Raw genomic sequence first — 19,989 nt, forward strand, 5'->3', positions numbered from 1 at the left:
GAAAGGTTTTTCCTGATCCTATTAAGTACCCTTCTCGGCCATTTGGCTAAGATCAGGTGTGGTATGGTGGCTTCCCAGGTAGCACAGTGGTAAAGAATCTGTCTGCTGATACAGAAGACGCAAGAGACAGGATCAATCACTGGAACAGGAAGATTTCCTGGAGAAGGAAATGGGAAACCACTCAGTGTTCTTGACTGGACAGTCCCATGGACAGAGGTGCCTGGAGGGCCATAGTCCACGGGGTTGCAAAGAGTCAGACACGACTGAACGACTGAGCACACAGATATACATTAAGTATCCTAGAGATTTGTAGAAACTATCCTTCAGAGAGTCTCTTGCTTCTTTTCCTTAATCTCACATCCCCTTCCAGCGAGTGGTCAATCTCTATGTTCCCCTGTGTGTTTTTTCCTTCTGCAAGCATTTATTGAATGCCTGTTATATGCCAGACACTGTTCACGGCATTGGGAATTAAAAAAAAAACAAACCGATGGTGAGGGTCCCTGTGCTCAAAACTGATGTTCCAGTTGTTGCTGTTGAGTCACTCAGTCGTGTCCGACTCTTTGTGAACCCCATGGACTGCAGCATGCCAGGCTTCTCTCTCCTTCACCATCTCCTGGAGCTTTTTCAAACTCAGGTCCACTGAGTCAGTGATGCCATCCAACCATCTCATCCTCTGTCGTCCCCTTCTCCTCCCGCCTTCAATCTTTCCCAGCATCAGGGTCTTTCCTAATGAGTCAGCTCTTTGCATCAGGTGGCCAAAGTATTGGAGCTTCAGCTTCAGTCCTTCCAATGAATATTCAGGGTTGATTTCCTTTAGGATGGACTGGTTTGATCTCCTTGCAGTCCAAGGGACTCTCAAGAGTCTTCTCCAGCACCACAGTTCAAAAGCATCAATTCTTTGGTGCTCGGCCTTCTTTATAGTTCAACTCTCACACCTGTACGCGACTGTTGGAAAAAACCATAGCTTTGACTAGACGGACCTTTGTTGGCAAAGTAATGTTTCTGCTTTTTAATACACTGTCTAGGTTTGTCATAGCTTTTCTTCCAAGGAGCATCTTTTAATTTCATGTCTGCAGTCACCATCTGTGGTGATTTTGGAGCCCAAGAAAATAAAGTCTGTCAGTGTTTCCATTGTTTCCCCTTCTATTTTCCATGAAGTGATGGGACCGGATGCCATGATCTGCATTTTTTGAATGTTAAGTTTTAAGCCAACTTTTTCAGATAAAACAGAAACACAACTCATAAAGTGATGAAATAAAATGAAGCAGGGATTAATGTGGCAGTGAAGGGCTAGAGGAGGTATTTGGGGGGATCTTCAGAGAAGATCTCTCTGGGGAAGACGGTTCAGCTGAGGTCTAAATGGCGAGAAGGGAATCTGCGGGCAGAGATCTGAAGGAGGTGCATTCCAGGCAGAGAGAGCAGCCAGTGCAAAGGCCCTGAGGTGGGAGCATGCTTGGTATGTTCAAGGAACAGAAAGAAGGCAGTGTGACTACAGCGTAAGTGGGTGAGGGGCAGGGCTGTAGGAAATGTTTAGAGAAGTAGGCAGAGACTCATGATGATGAACTTGAACATGAGCTTTTCCCAAGCAGCAGGAAAAGTCAGTGTACATTCACTGTTCCTGGTTCCTGACTTTCTCACCCTCCTGTACACAGAGTTCCCCCCTCCGCTGCCCTGCGGTTGCGACTGTCCACACGATCATCAGTGGCCACACGGCACTCAGTCACGATTGTGTGGGCTCTGGGCTCTGAACACTGTAGACCTTTGTCTGGTGACCTCATACAAGATGAGCCCAGGGCTCATTAGAGCTTGTGGCTTGAGCAGGGATTACCAGAATTAGGTTTGCCCTTGCCTGTCACCGTGGTAATTACTATTATCTACACTCTAGGTGCTTTTATCCTTTCCACTTTCAGCAGACAAGATCGTTCACTCCAAACATTCATTAGGCCTCTCTGGTAGCAGAAATCCAGGCCTAACTGGTACAACCAAGAAAGGAAGTTGATTACCCCTCCTCACCTTCAGTCGGGGATGACTGGACCCAGGTTGTCCACCTCTTGGCCCTGCTTTCCTGTTTTGGCTTCGTTCTCAGGCAGGTGCCTCCCTTGTGATAGAGAGATGACCACCATGAACCCTAATGGAAAGAGGATTTCTTCTCCACTCCTCCCACCACGGATCCCGGCTTTACAGAGATAAAATTGACATTTCACATGGTGTAAGTTTAAGGTATAGCACATGGTGATTTGAGACATGTATATATTGTGAAATTATTTTTATAGTAAGGTTAGTTACATCTTCAGAGAGTTTCTTTCTTGATAGCTCTTTCAAAGGCCTGGGCCTGGACTCTCACGGGCTCAGCTGGGGTTAGGCCCATCCTTGTAACTTGTTCAGCCTGGGTTAGGCCCATCTCTGATCCAGTCGTTGGCTTAACTTGAGTTAGGCTGATCCTTGTCATTGGTTCAACTTGGGTTAGACCCACCCTTGTCATTGGGCTCAGCTTTGGGATAGTCCCACCTCTGAGCCTGTTACTGATGCTGGAGGCGTGAGTAGTCACATGCCATCTCCTGGGTCCAGAGGCTGATGACAAGTCCACCTGAGCCCCATGGAAGGAGTGTAGAGTTGGTTCCCCCAAGACAACATTGGGGTGCTATTATAAAAAGATGGAAGAAGGGATGCTGGACTGGGGGAAAAATCAAGTTAACAACTTTCTGCTCCCTCTAGCTTCTCTGCTTTGATCAAGCTCTCAGAGAAACTCTGTTCCCCAGAAGGGAGTGGGTGAGGACATGGCATGTTTTTTCTGAATCAGGGAAGGGCGAGAAATTTGAAGGGAGGGATGTGAATACAGGTCCTAACAGATGTAGAGTTGTCAGCAAGTGCTTTACTCAGATGCAGGTATTGTTGTTCAGTTTCTACCAGGGACCCACCTGGTTGATGATCATGTCCGTGTCAAAACTGACATATTTAGCGGAATGATTTGTACTTTTTACCTAGATATTTGGCTTATTAGTTACGTCTTGCAGAGTTGGGGGTTGTGTTCCTTCTTTTGTCCCCAAAGACAGAACCGTGAGCTATCTTGAAGGGAAGAAGGGACTTTGGAGGAATCTCATTTGAATTCCTAATAACCTTTTGACAAACAGAGTCTTAAACAAATTGAGAAAATAAGCTATTACATTGAGAAGCGCTATCAGCAAGGAGTCCAAGGACTGATAAGTGTTAATAGAAATCTGTTCCTGACCTCTGCCCTGGATAGCTCAGCATCCTTAGAGCCTCAAGCCCTTATCACCACTCCCCTCTGTTGTTCAGTCACTAAAGTCGAGTTCAACTCTTCGCCAACCCACGGACTGCAGCACGCCAGGCTTCTCTGTCCTTCACTATCTCCCAGAGTGTTCATTGAGTCAGTGATGCCATCCAACTATTTCATCCTCTGTCATCCCCTTCTCCTCCTGCCTTCAATCTTTCCCAGCATCAGGGTCTTTTCCAATGAGTCGGCTTTTCGCATCAGGTGGCCAAAGTATTGGGGCTTCACTTCAGTCTTTCCAGTGAATATTCAGGGTTGATTTCCTTTAGGATTGACTGGTTTGATCTCCTTGCTGTCCAAGGGACTCTGGCCAATTTGTCTCCTTTCTTCTTACACCCAGTTCTCCAAAATCCTGTCTACTTCCTCTTCCTTGCCTCCCAGTCACTCCTCCACCCCCTCTATCCCTCCTCCCAGTGTTGAAACCATTCTTGCTTACATCACCAGTGACCAATATTTCACCAAGTCTCGTGGGTGGGTATTTTCCAGAGCTCATCTGCATCTCAGGTACCATGGACCATTCATTCCCCATTTTCCCCTTGAAACTATCTCCTCCTTGTGTAGTCCCTCTTCTGGTTCTCAACCCTTGCACTTGTTTCTCCTGTCTCCTTCCATCCCTGGTTCTTTCTTTGCTCAGTGTTCAGATACTGGCATTCCTCAGAGTTCCATAAATAATCCTCAGTTGATTCTTCGATGGTTCAGTCACAAGAAAAAGGGAAGAACCAGGTACAAACTCATGACTCTTAAATTTCTGTTGTTAGCCCGGACTTCACCCCGAGTTTCAGATCCGGTGTTATATCTTGATGGATCACAGGCCAATCCAACTAAAAGTGTCTGAAGCTGGTGTCAAGTATCCCCTCGCCCTGCAGACTTCCTTTCTGACATTCTCCATCTGTGGTAATGGAGATGGTGGAGGCACCTGGTTGTCTAAGTTAGAACCCCTAAGCTGCCCTGCTCTCCCCTTCCCTCCGATGTAATAAAATCAGCAAATCGTGGTAGGTGTATCCATCCATGGAATGTAACATATTGTAATATAATGTAATGAATGTAATGTAAATAATGGACTGTAGTCTGTCTGGGTTTAGTTTTTAAGTTTTTTGGCTTTTTTTTTTTTGCCACATTTAATCCAACATAAAGTTCAGGAATTTTTCCCCACCTCTGTTAAAGATCAGCTGTTTAACCAGATGTGGGTAATAGCTTTAAAACTTTCTCTCCTAGACATTATGCACCAAGAGGAGTGACCTCTTCCCCCCGTTTCCACAATGGCGGACTCGGGCAAGACCTTCAGCTCCGAGGAGGAGGAAGCCAACTATTGGAAAGACCTGGCTATGACCTACAAGCAGAGGTCAGTTCTCCCAAGCCCACCTTGCGTTTTCTTCCCACAGTGACGGCCTCGAACATTTACTGTGGGCCTGCTGTGTGCCAAGCCCTGAACATACATCATCTCAATTAAACTCCATGGTGGCCCATGGAGAAACCATTCTCACCCCATTTTACAAATGGGGGACTGAACCTCAGTGACAGCAAGTAATTTGTCTGAAAGGCACACAACCGGGGTGGGGGGAGGCGGGGGCAGCAGACCTGGGATTTGGACCCCGAAGCCTCGGGTCCTAAGCATAGGGTTGTGCTACTTCCCAGCTTATCTTCTGGCAGAGATGTTTGTTTGTCTGTTTCTTTCTTTAAGTGTAAACGGTTTCTTTTTATTCTTTTTATTGTTGCTATTTTGTAACATAGGCAAAATTATTTAAATCAATAAATTTATAAGGAATTTCTCATGTTCTGATTCTTTCCACTGCCAATCACCTTAGTTCCTCCATAGTTATACTATTCAAGATAAGTAAACTATGAAAAACTCAACATTCAGACTTTTTTAATCTTAGGTATTGGCATATCCCAATGATCTGTACCCCTCTATTGATAGGGTGTGACAGTTTAGGAATGAATGTGATTTGAATTTAACACATGTTTAGAGAGTATCAAATTGTGGCAGTGTTTTATCAACTCCTAGATTCCTTATCTGGTCAGCCCTTGGTGTGTGGGAGAGAACTTCTCCCTAATCTAGCAGTCTAGGTTGTTACAAACTTTTAAATTTGAAACCTGGTTCAGTGTCCCTATCTGGGAGCTGTGGGTGTGTGCTTGACATTGTTTCTTTCATTGTTTCTCATGGATTCTTGTAATCTGCTTGGGCAGGCCTTATTCTAGCCCCTCTAAGGCTCTCCTTCAAGCTCTTCATTCTTAGTTTGATTTAAAGTGAAGTCGCTCAGTCTTGTCCGACTCTTTGCGACCCCATGGACTGTAGCCTACCAGGCTCCTCCGTCCATGGGATTTTCCAGGCAAGGATGCTAGATTGGGTTGCCATTTCCTTCTCCAGGGGAATCTTCCTGACCAAGGGATCGGACCAAAGTCTCCCGCTTTGCAGGCAGACGCTTTACCATCTGAGCCACCAGGGAAGGGCTTGTTTTTTTTAAAAAATAAAGCCTTGAATTTTAAGGATTGAGAAGCCAGAATTGGGTGTTTGGAATATGGAGCCAGGGACCCTAGATAGTGGTATGGTAAGTGAACCTTTGTATTATGTCCAGTTTCTGCTTGTAAATAACTCTGCAGAGAGTATACAGTCTGAAGTATATTTACTGTATGTTGGGTCCCAGAAGATACACATCGAATGAATGAGTGGACGGTGGGTTGGTTAAGAAAGGGCTGTGGTCGCGCACACGTGGGCGCGGCTGCACGCTCTGTCTCTGACTCGTTTGACCTTGAGACATGCGTGTGCGTGCTCGGTCGCTTCAGTCGTGTCCAACTCTTTGTGACCCCGTGGACTGTGGCCCGCCAGGCTCCTCTGTTCATGGGATCCTCCAGGTAAGGGTACTGGAGTGGCTTGTCGTGCCCTCCTCTAGGGGGTCTTCCTGACTCAGGGACCGAACCTGCGTCTCTTAGGTCTCCTGCATTGGCAGGTGGGTTCTTTACCACTAGCGCCACCTGGGAGGACCTTGAGACAGATGACCTCATCATCTGTTTCATGCGGGTCATAACAGTCCCTGCCTCAAAAGGCAGTTGAATAAAGAGCAGATCTGCATCTAAGACTCAGCAACATGTAAGCGCTCAGTGATGAGCTGACATCTGGGAATCCCGCAGGGCAGAGAACACGCAAGAGGAGCTCCGGGAATTCCAGGAGGAAAGCCGGGAATACGAGGCAGAACTGGAGACCCAGCTGCAGCAAACTGAGAGCAAAAACAGGGACCTGCTGATGGAAAACAACCACCTTCGCATGGAGCTGGAGACCATCAAGGTGAGGGGTGAGGGGAGACACACCCAGGTGTGTGGGTGGGCGTCCGCACCCATGACCAGAGAAGGGAGCCTGTAGGTATGGCCCTGGCCCAGACTCCCTCCCGCCCCCAGAACTGCAGGCATGAGGGGCCCTTGAGCTCCCAATGCCCCTGTAAGAGACAGAGAATGAGATGGTTGGATGGCATCACCGACTCCATGGACATGAGTTTGCGTAAACTCCGGGAGTTGGTGGTGGACAGGGAGGCCTGGCGTGCTGCAGTCCATAGGGTTGCAAAGAGTCAGTCACGACTGAGCGACTGAACTGAATTGAACTGAAGACAGGTCTCACACGTGTCCGGTGGCCATGCTTAGCAATCCCACAGCACATGTGGAAGGTAGACTTTTCTAGAGTATGGATCATGACTGAAATTGCTGCTTGTTATAAGGCCCAGGGTTATGCTGTCTGGAATGCCACGTGTGGCAATTGACATTTAAGTTTAATGAAAGTAAAATAAACAGCAGTTTAATTCCTCAGTCTTTCTAGCTACCTCTCAAGTTCTCAGTAGCCACACGTCTCTAGTAGGTGTCAGTGTGAATGTAGAGGCTGTAGAATGTTTCCATTGTGTGGAAAGTTCTGTCGGGCAGAACTCAGGCTCCTCAGCCTAGGCTCTCTTGACATTTGAAGCCACATGACTCTGTTGCCAGAGCCGAGTTTTACGTTGCGGGGTGTTCAACAGCATCCCTGGTCTGCACCCACTAGACACCAGTAGCACCTCCTGCCTCAGGTGGCGACCGCAAAAGTACCTGCAGACATTGCTGAGTATCTGGAGAACCACTGCTCTGAGAAGTAAAGACTGAACACTCTGTAAGTTAGCAGACGCTCGCGAAGTGTTACGTTGGCCTTAGAGACGGCTCTCGGCTCTCCCTGCCAGGCAGGGTCACCTGGCCGGCTTTATAAACATCAGATGGGCCTAGCCCCACCCCGCCCTGAGATTCTGGTTCTCCGGAAGTCTGGGTGGGGCTCCAGCAGGCCTGCATGTCTTTTTTTCTTTCTTAATTTCTTTTTTTTTTAAAACAGAGCTGCTTCTATTTATTTTGATGAGCCACGGGGGGAAAAAGCCAAGGTCCTGCAGTGTGAGCCCAGGGCTAGGTGTGATGCGCAGGAAAGAGGTATGCCCCTGGCTCCTGGAAGCCTCGTGGGGAAGACAGGCCTAACAGCTGGAAGCATTTAGCCAAACGATGCTCAGACACAGGCAAGAATGAACGTCAAGTGGGCCTTGGGAATCCGGGTTTACTAGCACACAGGAGAAAGTGGGGCCAGCAGATAGACTGGGGATTGAGGGGTGAGGAGTAGCGGAGGAAAGACCCCACAGACTTTGGAAGCTGAATGGTGGACTCAGAGCTTTAATGGTGTAGACCCCAGAGTCCAGGCTAGCCATCCACAGGTCAGTCTGGCCCATAGATGTGGTTTGCTTAAGCCTTTGGTGGTTTTCACTCAACATTTTATCATGAAAGCTTTCAAGCACACAGTCCGGTTGAAAGAATCTCCCAACGAACACCTGTATATCCACCACCTCGGCTCTGCCAACGACCTCTGCCAAACTTGCTCTTTATTATCTGTCCGTCCATCAGTCTGTCTTCCTAGGCATTTCAAAGTGAATCACCAACTTCTGTATGCTTCCCTGTAAATATTGCAGTAGGCTATTAACTAGAGGTGAAGGTTTGCTTATGGTTCAGAATTCTTTTGATAGTAACATTTATCTCTTTAATGGTTTTTTAAAAAAATATTTAATATCTACATTCAGAATTGTGAGGCTTCTTGTAAGAACTTGGATTTCCAGTTTCCTTTGATCTTCCTCTGGTGGCTCCTGCCACCCCAGCCTGGCCTTCGTCCATACCCGCAAAAGGCAGAGCCCTGGTTGCTTAGAGCAAGGTCACCCCAGTCCCAGCTACTGTCCCCCCCATCTCCCCAAATCTGACGTCGGGGGCTGAGTGTCATCTGTGGGTTACACCTGGCCCACGTCACTCATCTTGTTAACAGCCTGACTGCTGCCCTAGGCACTGGGGAACCATTACAGCTTTTACACTGAAGGGGGCTCAGGGTGGTTTGAACCATGGTTTGGAGAGGTTAGGAGGACTTGCACAGATGCTGGTAAATGTGCATTTGCTAAGTAAGTAACCACTTCCAGACCAAGCCCTTGAACTGGCGGAAGACCTCTCTGTGAGGTTTGTGAGCCACAGGGAGAGGAAGGGGACGACCTCGGAGTGAAGAACGGCCCGCGGCACATATTTCTGTCACCGAAGAGAGAAGTCTTCAACTGAGTCGGACTCCTTGACAACTGGCTTATTCATCGCCAGATGAATAAAAAAGCTTGTAAGGGATCCAACAGAGCATCTATTGATGCCTCCATCAGCTGACAGTTTATTATAATTAGCCCCAGATGAAAGCCCAACAGCTTTTTCATGTCCCCACGTTCAAAGGACATCATTTGAATCTCTGTGCTGGTGGACAAGCCCCGTTAACCGCGTCCTCTGGGAACCCGCGTAGGAATTTAGGTTAATGACCTAGGATCCTGTACCCTCCTGTTTTATTTTGGGGGTGCACCTAGGCCAAGGGTGGACGCGATCAGAGCCACGCCTCAGAATTGGCCCGAGCCTGGGCCGGCTCGGCCCCTGCTTGTCAGAGTTGAGATGCTTCCCGTGCTCACAGCCAGGAAGCAGAGCATCTGAGGAGACTGAGTGGCTGAGGACGGACACCCCTGCCCTGTAACGTCTGTTTGTCTGTCCTGAGGCCGTTCTCCTCTCACGAAGGCTCTGGCCACGCCTTTCTGGCCCCGGGCACCATTACCTCATGCTCCCCAGAGCCTCCACACTGTTCTTAGCAACAGCTTTGTGTACAGACTGACTGAGGAAAGACAGGAGTTGGCTTGTTTTTAACTTTCAAATTAGGCTCAGGCCTTTCCTGTGGGCAGGGAGTGTCTTCGTTCCTCTGTGTAGACGGGGGAAGGCTGGTGAGATTGTTGGATGACAGACAATAATTTGAAAGCGGAGCCAGACAGGGAGAGCATGGGAGTGTGTGAGTGTGTATGCACACGCGTGTGATCAGTTCCTCTGTGAACCTAGGTGGAAGTGGTCCAGGGCCATTGAGCGTCGTCGTTCCGCGAGCGCAAGCCCGGATGGCCCAGGATGGGTCTTGGCTCAGCTTGTTTGCTCCCGGTTGACTCTGGGCTGACGATGGGCCTGAGCCTCAGTTCTCACACCTCGAAAATGGTGTTCAGTCAGGCAGCGGGAGGGGTGTCCTGAGCCCAGAGGCTCGCGCAGAGTAGCCTGCGGTAAATGTTGCCGTTTAGTCGCTGAGACCCCATGGACTGTAGCCCGCCAGGCTCCTCTGTCCGTGGAATTCTCCAGGCAACAATACTGGAGTGGGTTGCCATTTCCTGCTCCAGGGGATCTTCCTGACCCAGGGATCGAACCCCCATCTCCTGCTTGGCGTGGGTTATTTACCACTGAGCCGCCAGAGAAGCCCACAGTACACGTTAGCTGCTGTCACTGGGGCCAGCAGATTCTTGAGAACTCATCTGAGCTGTTCCTTGCCTTGGAAAGCACCGGCCAGGTCACTAAGCTGCTTTTGGTAAAAGCAACAGTTACGGTTTCTTCCTTCTTCTCTTCCCTTCCTCCTTGCTCCCCCTGCCTCCCTGCTCTCCCCCTCTCCCCAGAGGTGCCCAGGTTCCTTCTAAATACCCCATGCCACCGGGAGAGCGTCCTGGGTCACAAAGTCAGAACAGTCATCGAACACAGTCCTGCTCTGACTGTGAGGCATGAGAACCAAAGTCACTGGGATTCCTCCTCTTGTCCCTGTAACCCAGGGATGTCACGTGAAGGGCGTCAGTATTGCTCTTGCGGGTCAGGCTCAGAGAGGTTGATGATGCTTTCTTTGGCTGTGGATACCTTGCACAGAATGACTGCTTAAGATGGTTGGGGGCTTCTGGACACCAGAGGCGGCAGGGATCATTGTGGGAGGGGGCCAGGTGCAGACAGATGCTCAGGAAGCACTTGGAACTGGACAGCTCCTGGCTCCCCCCATCATCCTTCACTTGCTTAAGAGCCCATGTCTGTGGACAGAAGGTTCTCCTGACTGAGCTTAGGCTTGTCCCCTGGCCGTTGTGGAGGCTACGAGAGGTCCTCAAGAAATTAGGGTGTCGGTGGGCTGTGCAGAGGGGAGGAACGGATGCTTAGTGGCTAGGAACCACACACGTGCATCGCAATGGGAGAGAGTACGTCCCAGGATTGACCTTCAGCATCCTAAGGAGATGACGGGGAAAGGAAATAAACATCCTTGTTGCGAGTCTTAAGTCATTCACTCAGTGTCGATTCTGTCCTTCAGGAGAAGTTTAAAACACAGCATTCTGAAGGCTACCGGCAGATCTCAGCCTTGGAGGATGACCTTGCCCAGACAAAAGCCATTAAAGATAAACTGCAGAAGTACATCAGAGAGTTGGAGCAAGCCAACGATGACCTGGAAAGAGCCAAACGGTATGTGGGGAAGGAGAAAGGAGGTCTGGGATCCTTCTGTCTCTGGGTCCCAGACACTGTGTCGAGGGTAGGGGATTCAGCAGAGAGCAGAGCCAGGGCTCTTGGCTCTACAGCCTCGTGGGAAATGGACAACAAGCAGAAGTGCTGCAGGTCCAGGGTGCTGTGGGGGCACGTGATCCGAGATGTTCATTTGTCCTTTGCTGGGAGGATGCTGGGCAAGGCTTCTCAAAGGAAATGCCGTTTAGGCTAAGACCGAGGGATGCCTCAGCATTATCCAGGGGAAGAGTACGGGGTGAGAACATTCTGGGCGGAAGGACAAGCGTGTGCTCAGTTGGCCCTGAGATAAGATGGCATTTCTTTCTTTGTTTTTTAATCTTTACAATATTGTGCTGGCTTCCACCACAGAATAACTCAGCCATAATTATGTATATATTTTTATATATATATCCCCCTTCTCCCGTCCCCCCATCCCACCCCTCTAGGTCATCACAGAGCACCAGGCTGTGCTATATAGCAACTGCTCACCAGCTATCCATCTTACACCTGACGGTGTATATGTGTTGATGCCACTTTCTCCATTCGTCTCACTCTCTCCCTCCCCCACTGTGTCCCCAAGTCCATTCTCTACATCTGCGTCTCCATTCCTTCCCTGCAAATAGGTTTATCAATACCATTTTTCTAGATTCCATATATATGCATTAATATGCAATATTTGTTTTTCTCTTTCTGACTTACTTCACTCTGTATAAGAGGCTCTGGGTTCATCCACCTCGTTAGAACTGACTCAAATTCGTTCTTTTTAATGGCTGAGTAATATTCCATTGTACATATGTACCACATCTTCTTTATCCATTCATCTGCTGATGGACATCTGCGGTGCTTTCAGTGATAAGACAATGTTTCTTAAACCAATGTTCTATAGTTTAGCAGACTACTAACAATAATAAATAACAGTAATTGAATAACTACTGTGAGCCAGGTGCTTTTTTTTTTTAAGAAAGCACTTTAAAAAATTTAGATGTAAATTACAGCAACATGCATCAGTCATAGGGAGCATACGGTTCCATCAATTTGGACAATTTTTCAGTCCAAACTGAACTGAATGCTCAGCTTTTCAGTCTAGTTAGTTAACTGTGAACCAAATGTAACAGTCTCAAAACCTTAGCGTTTCACTTACTGCCCTCAAACTTTATGCTATAGCTTTAATGCATGAAAGAAAGAGATTAAAAAGATAGCCTTTTATATTTACCCGTATGTCTATGGTTTCCGGTTCATTCCTTCCTGAAGTTTCCTTCTGGTTATCATTTGCCTTCAGCTTGAAGAACTTCCCTTAGGATTTCTTGTGGTGCAGGTTTGCTAATGGTGAATTCTCCTCTCTGTAGTTTTTCTGAAAATGTCTTTCTTTTGCCTTCCTTGGTAAAGGAAATTTTTGCTGGATATGGAATTCAGGTTGATAGGGTTTGGTTTTGTTTTCTTCTCTTTCAGCACATTAAAGATGTTCTGGTGTCTTTTGAACTCCTTACTGGGGGTTAGAAGCTAGTTGGTAACCCAAATAGCCACTCCCCTGTTTGTAACCTAGTGTGTTTTCTCTGGCTGCTCTCAAGAGTTTCACTTTATCTTTGGTTTTTAGCAGTTTGAATGTGATGTTCCTAGGTTTTGTATGTATTTTTCCTGATAGGGGGTTGCTGGGCTTCTTTGGTCTGTAAATTTATCTTTTGCCAAGTTTAACTTTGGTCATTATTTCCTCAAGTGTTTTTGTTGCCGCATTCTTTCTCTCCTGTCCTTCTGGAACACCAGCGACACACATGTTGATCCTTTTGATATTGTCATGCAGTTCCCTGATGCTCTGTTCATATCTTTTTTAATTTTATTTTTCTTGGTTCCTCAAATTTGATCATTTCTATTGATCTGGTTTCAGGTCCACTGACTCCTTCCCTCCTCCAGTTCTGGTGGGAAGTCAGTTCCAGTACTGTTTTATTTTAGGTACTTTATCTTCAGATCTAAAATTTCCTATTGCTTTATTGAGATTTCTTTCTTCACATCCTTGAGCATAGTTATAATAGCTTCTTTAAGATCCTTTTCTGCTAATTATAACATCTGGGTTACCTCAGGGTTGATTTCCTGTAATCACCTTTTCTCTTGAGTTTTGGGTCACATTTTCTTGCTCTTCATTTGTCTAGTCATTTTGGATTACATTCTGGACATTATGAATGATGTGTTACAGAAGCTATGGATTCTGTTATGTTTTTGTTTGTTTGTTTATTAAGTATGCTGAACTCACACTCCAAACTGTCTCTCCTTGATGGGAAGTAGCTGAAATCTGATTCTTTTAATTAGGCTGCTTCATGTCTGCATGGTTTGGATCAGTCAGAGATGGGGGAAGAGTTTATATGCAGAACTGGGGACTCCCCCAAGGTGGTGGATTTTTATCACCCAAGCCATAGACACAAAGCTTATAAAGATACAGGACTCAGTCACTGCTGTTCCTTCCACGTGTTGGCTTCCTTCCAGCTTTTGCCAGGGCTGTCAGATCATTGTTTTTCTTCTTTTACCCAGAGTTTGTAGTTGTAATCTAGGATATTTGGTTTGATACAAGCTACCTTAGTATTAGCAGAAGTGGAACTTTTTTTTTTTTTTTTAATTAGTTTATAAAAGTTCTTTATGTATTTTTGCCACTGATCTTTTGTCCTGCCTTGAAAACATATTTTGCAGAATAAACTTTTGTCTGTTGACTTTGTGGTATGATTTTCCATACAGATATTTTTCTTTCTTAGGTCATCAGTTATGGAGATCTCCTTGATTGTTTTTATTTGTTTTCGGTTGGGCTGGGTCTTCACTGTGCACAGGCTTTCTCTATTTGCAGCAAGTGACTGGGGGACAGAGGGGAGCTATTCTCCTTGCAGTGCGCAAGCTTCTCATTGTGGTGTCTTTTCTTGTGGAGCACGGGCTCTAGGCATGCAGGCCCAGTAGTTGCGATGCATGAGCTTAGTTGCTCCCCAACATGTGGAATCTTCCCAGACCAGGAATCGAATCTGTGTCCCCTTCATTGGCAGGTGGATTCTTATCCATTGTACCACCCGGGAAGTCCATTGATCATTTGATTATGTATTTATTCTCTTTAATTTTTTTGAAAGTTTTTTTTTTAATTGTTTTAACTTATGCTTTTAATCCACCTGGCATTTATTTTTGTATCTAGTATAAATGTGTGTCCTATTTTATTTTCATTAGGTAGATAGCCACTTGTGCCAGTACTTTGTGTTAAACACTTCATCTGTTTTCCTCTGAAAGCATATCTCTGTCACATGTTAACCTTTCATTCAGTTGTCCCTTGGTATCCATGGGGGAATTGGTTCCAGGACCCTTGAGGATACCAGACTTTGTGGATACTCAAATCCCTTAAATGAAATGGTATAGTATTTGCGTATAACTTATGTGTAACCTCCTATATACTTTAAATTATGTCTAGGTTAATTATAATACCTAATACAATGCAAGACTGCTGACTCAGCAATAAAGAATCTACCTGCAGTGCAGGAAACATGGGAGACACAGGTTTTATCCCTGGATCGGGAAGATTCCTTGAACAAGGAAATGGCAACCCACTCCAGTGTTCTTCCTTGGAAAATCCCATGGACAGAGGAGCCTGGCAGGCTACAGTCCATGGGGTTGCAAAGAGTTGGACATGACTGAGCGATCAAACACACACAATACAGTCAATCAAAAGCTCCATAAACAGTTGCCAGTGAGCAGCAAATTCAAGTTTTGCTTTTTGGAACTTTCTGGATTTTGGTTTTTGTTACAGAATTTTTGATTTGCAGTTTGTTGAATCCAAGGATGTGCTACCCACAGGTGTGGAGAGCTGAGTATAGTCTGGAGTCCAATGCAGGATTCTTTTCTCTTTTGACCCAGTGTGTCATTTGTGAATTACAGCCAGCACCGTAATAACTAGAGATTCCCCAGTGGCTCAGACAGTAAAGAATCTGCCTGCAATGTGGGAAACCTGGGTTCGATCCCTGGGTTGGGAAGATCCCCTGGAGAAGGGAATAGCAACCCTCTCCAGTATTCTTGCCTGGAGAGTTCCATGGACAGAGGAGCCTGGCGGGCTATAGTCCATGTTCGCAAAGCGTTGGATGCAACTGAGCGGCTAACACTTCCACTTTCCATAATGGCTCGGTTACTGTGGCCTTTATAGCATGTTCTGATTTCTGGCAAGCCCCTGGCATGCGACCATTTCCACTCATTGATGAAAACAAGTCACACGGCCAAGCCACATTAAGGGCTGGGAAAGTACATTCCACCCACAGTGAGGCTGAAGCAAGGGTGTGGATAGAGGGAGGGTGAAGAATTGGGGGCCATCATGCAGCCTGTCACAAAGAGAGAGAGTGCATTCACGTGATTCAAAAATACCAGACAGAGGGCTAGCGTTCTGAAATTCAAATTCAAGCAAATAAAAACAGAAATTTGTGTTATTCCCTCCACTCCCTCCTTTCTTTTTCCACAAAAGGGCATTCTGTACCCACTATTGTACATATTGTACTAGTGCCTTGTCACATAATAGATCTTGGAGGTCTTTCTGTGATAGGACACAGAGCATTCTTTGTTGTTGATTTCTTCCCAAGCGCATAATATTTTATTGTATGGTTGGTATTGTATGATACATAATAATTTATCTATCTATCCCCCTGTGGATGGATATTTGCTGCATTTCCATTCTTTTGCGGTGATAAGCGTTGCTATAGTGAGTGATACTCATTGCTTGCACAGATGAATTTCCAGAAGTGGAATTCCTGGGTCAGAGGATATATGCATGTAATTTTGATAGTTTTTACCTGGTTGTGCTCTGTCATGGTACCAGTTCACATCCCAACAACTGTGTAAGTCTCTGTTTTCCAACTGGCTTCACTAACGGCATTTTTCAAGCTTTGGATTTCTGCCAGTGTAATAGGTGACAAATAGGTACGTTTCTGGATTATGAATGACCTTGAGTTCCTTTTCATGTGTTTAATAACTGTTTTATTTCTTTTCCTGTGAACTCTGTTTATCTTTGCCTATTTTCAGATTGGGTTGCTAGTTGTTTTTTCTCATCACTTTCAGGAGATGTTTATATATTTGTCTACGATGAGAATTTAAAGCGTTGGGGAGTTTCTCATCTGTCTTCCATCTTTGTCTGTTGCATGTTACTGTTGAAAGTTAACTTGGATTTCTATGTAGGCAAATTTGTCTGCAATCCAAGGTTTATAAAGCAGTTAGTTATATTTTCATCTAGTATTCTTCTCCCTTCCTTTCTCTTTCTCTTTTTCTCTCCTGAAGATGCATTGGATTCATAGTTTAGCTAAATGCTGAATGTGAGTGTTAGTTGTTCAGTCGTGTGTGACTCTTTGCGACCCCATGGACTATAGCCCTCCAGACTCCTCTGTCCATGGAATTCTCCAGGCAAGAATTCTGAAGTGGGTTGCCATTTCCTTCTCCAGAGGATCTTCCTGACCCAGGGGTCGAACATAGGTCTCCTGCATTGCAGGCAGATTCTTTACCATCTGAGCCATGAGGGAATCCTACTATTAAGAGACATTTCTAAATATAAAGATGGGTCCACTTAAAAAGTATCAGCAGATACATGCTTGACTTTATAATCTGTAGACAGTACATTAGAGTATGTAAAGAATCCTTACACCTTTTCCAAAGGAATACCTGAGACAGAGTAGGAATAAAGTTATAAATGGTGAATAGTTGAATGTTACAATCAGATGTGGTAGTGTTTTGCCAAAAGTTTTCACTTTTGTCTCAGGCTCGAAGATTTGTTAACGAAATAGGCCACTTGTTATATTCAAATAAATAATACCAATATTTATTAGAGGTTATCTAGCTTACTTTCAATATACTAACATTAAAAGAAAAGAGAAATAGACACAGCAGAGGCTACTGTGCTGGGTTTTGACCGACATCCAGACTCATACAGTGCTGGGGAGTCTCGTGACAGCACATCTGGAGTCCCAGTTGGGGAAAGGGTCCAGGCAGTGTGTCCGCTCTGGGTGAGACTTTAAATATTGTAGTTTGGGGTTCCCACTTATAATCCCAGGACGCAAACTGACCTCATCATCAATCTGTGAGCAAATTGCAGCCCTGGTTTCATGTTAATGCTGTTTGTTCTCTCTTGTAAAACTTGGAATGTTGTTAAGCCTGGGGCTTGATTGGCCAAGACCCCTCCACGGGCGCAACAATTTCAAGATTGGTCTCCTGTCTTCTTGCGCTCACAGCAGACAGTCAGGGCTGTGTCCAGGCAGCTTAGAAGCAAAGTCAGAGGTTTGTTCTGCTTTGTCTTTGAAGCCTAAATAAAACCATTTATTTAAATTCCCTGACAGGTAGAGACCCAAATCATCATTTTAGAATGAATTAAGTTCTGGAATGCTGAAGTTTTATTTAAAAAAAAAAACACTTTAAAACTTTCCAATTTTATTATAAATTTTTAGTAGTTATGTGTGAAAAATTTGACTGTCTACTGCAAGAACAGTAATTTCTTAGCACCATCAACTATCTGTTTATTTTGGTCCCTCCAGCCGTATGTCTGTAAAATTAAATAGCACTTTTAACTGAGTAGAGGGTGACCTTGTGAAAGGGTAACCTTGAATGATTCAGGAAATCTTGTTGTTGTTCAGTCGCTCATCCGTGTCCGACACTTTGCCACCTTATGGCTCCCCTGTCCTTCACTGGCTCCCGGAGTTTGCTCAAATTCATGTCCCTTGTGTCAGTGATGCCATCCAGCCATCTCTTCCTCTGCCACCCTCTTCTCCTTTTGCCTTCAGTCTTTCCCAGCATCAGGCTCTTTTCAAATGAGTCAGCTCTTCGTATCAAATGGCCAGAGTCCATCCAGTGAATATTCAAGATTGATTTTGTTCAGGATGGACTGGTTTGATCTCCTTTCAGTCCAAGGGACTCTCAAGAGTCTTCTCCAACACCACAGTTCAAAAGCATCAATTCTTCAGCACTTAGCTTTCTTTATGGTCCAGCTCTCACACCCATACATGACTACTGGAAAAGCCATAGCTTTGATTATATGGACCTTTGTCAGCAAAGTGATGTCTCTGCTTTTTAAAACACTGTCTAGGTTTGTCATAGCTTTCCTTTTAGGGAGCAAGCGTCTTTTAATTTCATGACTGCAGTCACCATCCACAGTGATTCTGGAGTCCAAGAAAACAAAGTCTGTCACCGCTTCCACTTTTTCCCCTTCTATTTGTCATGAAGTGATAGAACCTGATGCCAGGATCTTAGTTTTTTGACTGTTGAGTTTTAAGCCAGCTTTTTCACTCCTTTTTCACTCTCATCAAGAGGCTCTTTAGTTCGTCTTCACTTCCTGCCATTAGAATGGTATCATCTGCATATCTGAGATTGTTGATATCTCTCCCAGCAATCTTGATTTCAACCTGTGATTCATCCAGCCCAGCATTTCGCATGATGTACTCTGCATATAATTTAAATAAACAGGGTGACAATATACAGCCTTATGTTACTCCTTTCCCAAGTTTGAACCACTCCTTTGTTCCATGTTAGATTCTAACCATTGCTACTTGACCCGCATATAGGTTTCTCAGGAGCTAGGTAAGGTGGTCTGGTATTCCCATCTCTTTAAGAGTTTTCCACAGTTGTTGTGATCTACACAGTCAAAGGCTTTATCATAGTCAATGAAGCAGAAGTAGATGTTTTTCTGGAATTCCCTTGCTTTCTCTGTGATCGAACAGATGTTGGCAATTTGGTCTCTGGTTTCTCTGCCTTTTCTGAATCCAGCTTGTATGTCTGGAAGTTCTCAGTTCACATACTGTTGAAGCCTACCTTGGAGAATTTTGAGCATTACCTTGCTAGCATGTGAAATGAGTGCAGTTGTGCGGTAGTTAGAACGTTCTTTGGCATTGCCCTTCTTTATGATTGGAATGAAAACTGACCTTTTCCAGTACTGGGGCCACTGCTGAATTTTCCAAATTTGCTGACATATTGAATGCAGCACTTTAACCGCATCATCTTTTAGGATTTGGAATAGCTTAGCTAGAATTCTGTCACCTCCACTAGCTTTGTAGTAACGCTTCCCAAGACCCACTTGTCTTCACATTTCAGGATATCTGGCTCTAGGTGAGTGATCATACCATCGTGGTTATCCAGGTCATTAAGACCTTTTTTGTACAGTTCTGTGTATTCTTGCTACCTCTTCTTAATCTCCTCTACTGAAGGGAAGATGTATCTCTTAATATGAATATTTACTGAAAACCTATTTTTCTGCTTTCCTGTTTTCAGTTTCTCATAACTATCTGTGAGATTAACTGCTTTCATAGTCATTATGTATTGCAGCATTTTACTATAATAAATATGCTTTTATGGATTTTCCTCATATAATAGATACGCTTTTATGTATCAGTTGACAGAATTTCAGTGTATAAAGCACATAGAGCTATTTGTCGCTCAGGTGACAACTAGTATATTTACCTTTAATTGAAAGCAAATATTCACAAAGTAACAATAGACCTAAGTGCTGTGCCCTGCTGATATTACCCAGTCAAACTGATTGTATACCGGCAGGTGGTTATTGATCCATATAAGTTCAGGAACGCCAGAAATGCCACTGAAGTTGATCTTCATTTCTCTGGCATTCCAGAAGCCAATGGTAGATTTTGACCAATTAGTGAGTTTAAGTTTTTGATCCAGTTGAAGTTCATCTTAGGGTGCAACATTAGATCCAACATTAATTTTTTCCAGGTAGCTGCCTGGTAGTCCCCAGACCTAAAATTGAACCAGCTGTCTTTTTCATTAATGATTTGTGATGCCACCTTTATCATAAATTAAATTCTCATATGCATTTGGATCTATTTCTGGACCTTCGGTTCTCTTCGACCTGTCTGGTCTTATAACTTGCGCACTGC

General features: G+C 45.1%; 1 protein-coding gene across 2 annotated transcripts in view; it reads left to right on the top strand.

The window, feature by feature from the left end:
• Positions 1-19,989, top strand: part of NDE1 (nudE neurodevelopment protein 1) — a 34,753-nt gene that overhangs the window by 4,359 nt on the left and 10,405 nt on the right. For both annotated transcript variants that reach the window (XM_061152898.1, XM_061152899.1), the window contains exons 2-4: positions 4,508-4,634; positions 6,422-6,575; positions 10,938-11,086. In XM_061152898.1, the coding sequence (XP_061008881.1) occupies positions 4,552-4,634; positions 6,422-6,575; positions 10,938-11,086 (386 nt within the window). In that variant the 5' untranslated portion in view covers positions 4,508-4,551. The remainder of the gene's footprint in view (positions 1-4,507; positions 4,635-6,421; positions 6,576-10,937; positions 11,087-19,989) is intronic.

Source organism: Dama dama, chromosome 10 (genome assembly GCF_033118175.1).
Source record: "Dama dama isolate Ldn47 chromosome 10, ASM3311817v1, whole genome shotgun sequence".
NCBI classification, from domain to species: Eukaryota; Metazoa; Chordata; class Mammalia; order Artiodactyla; family Cervidae; genus Dama; species Dama dama.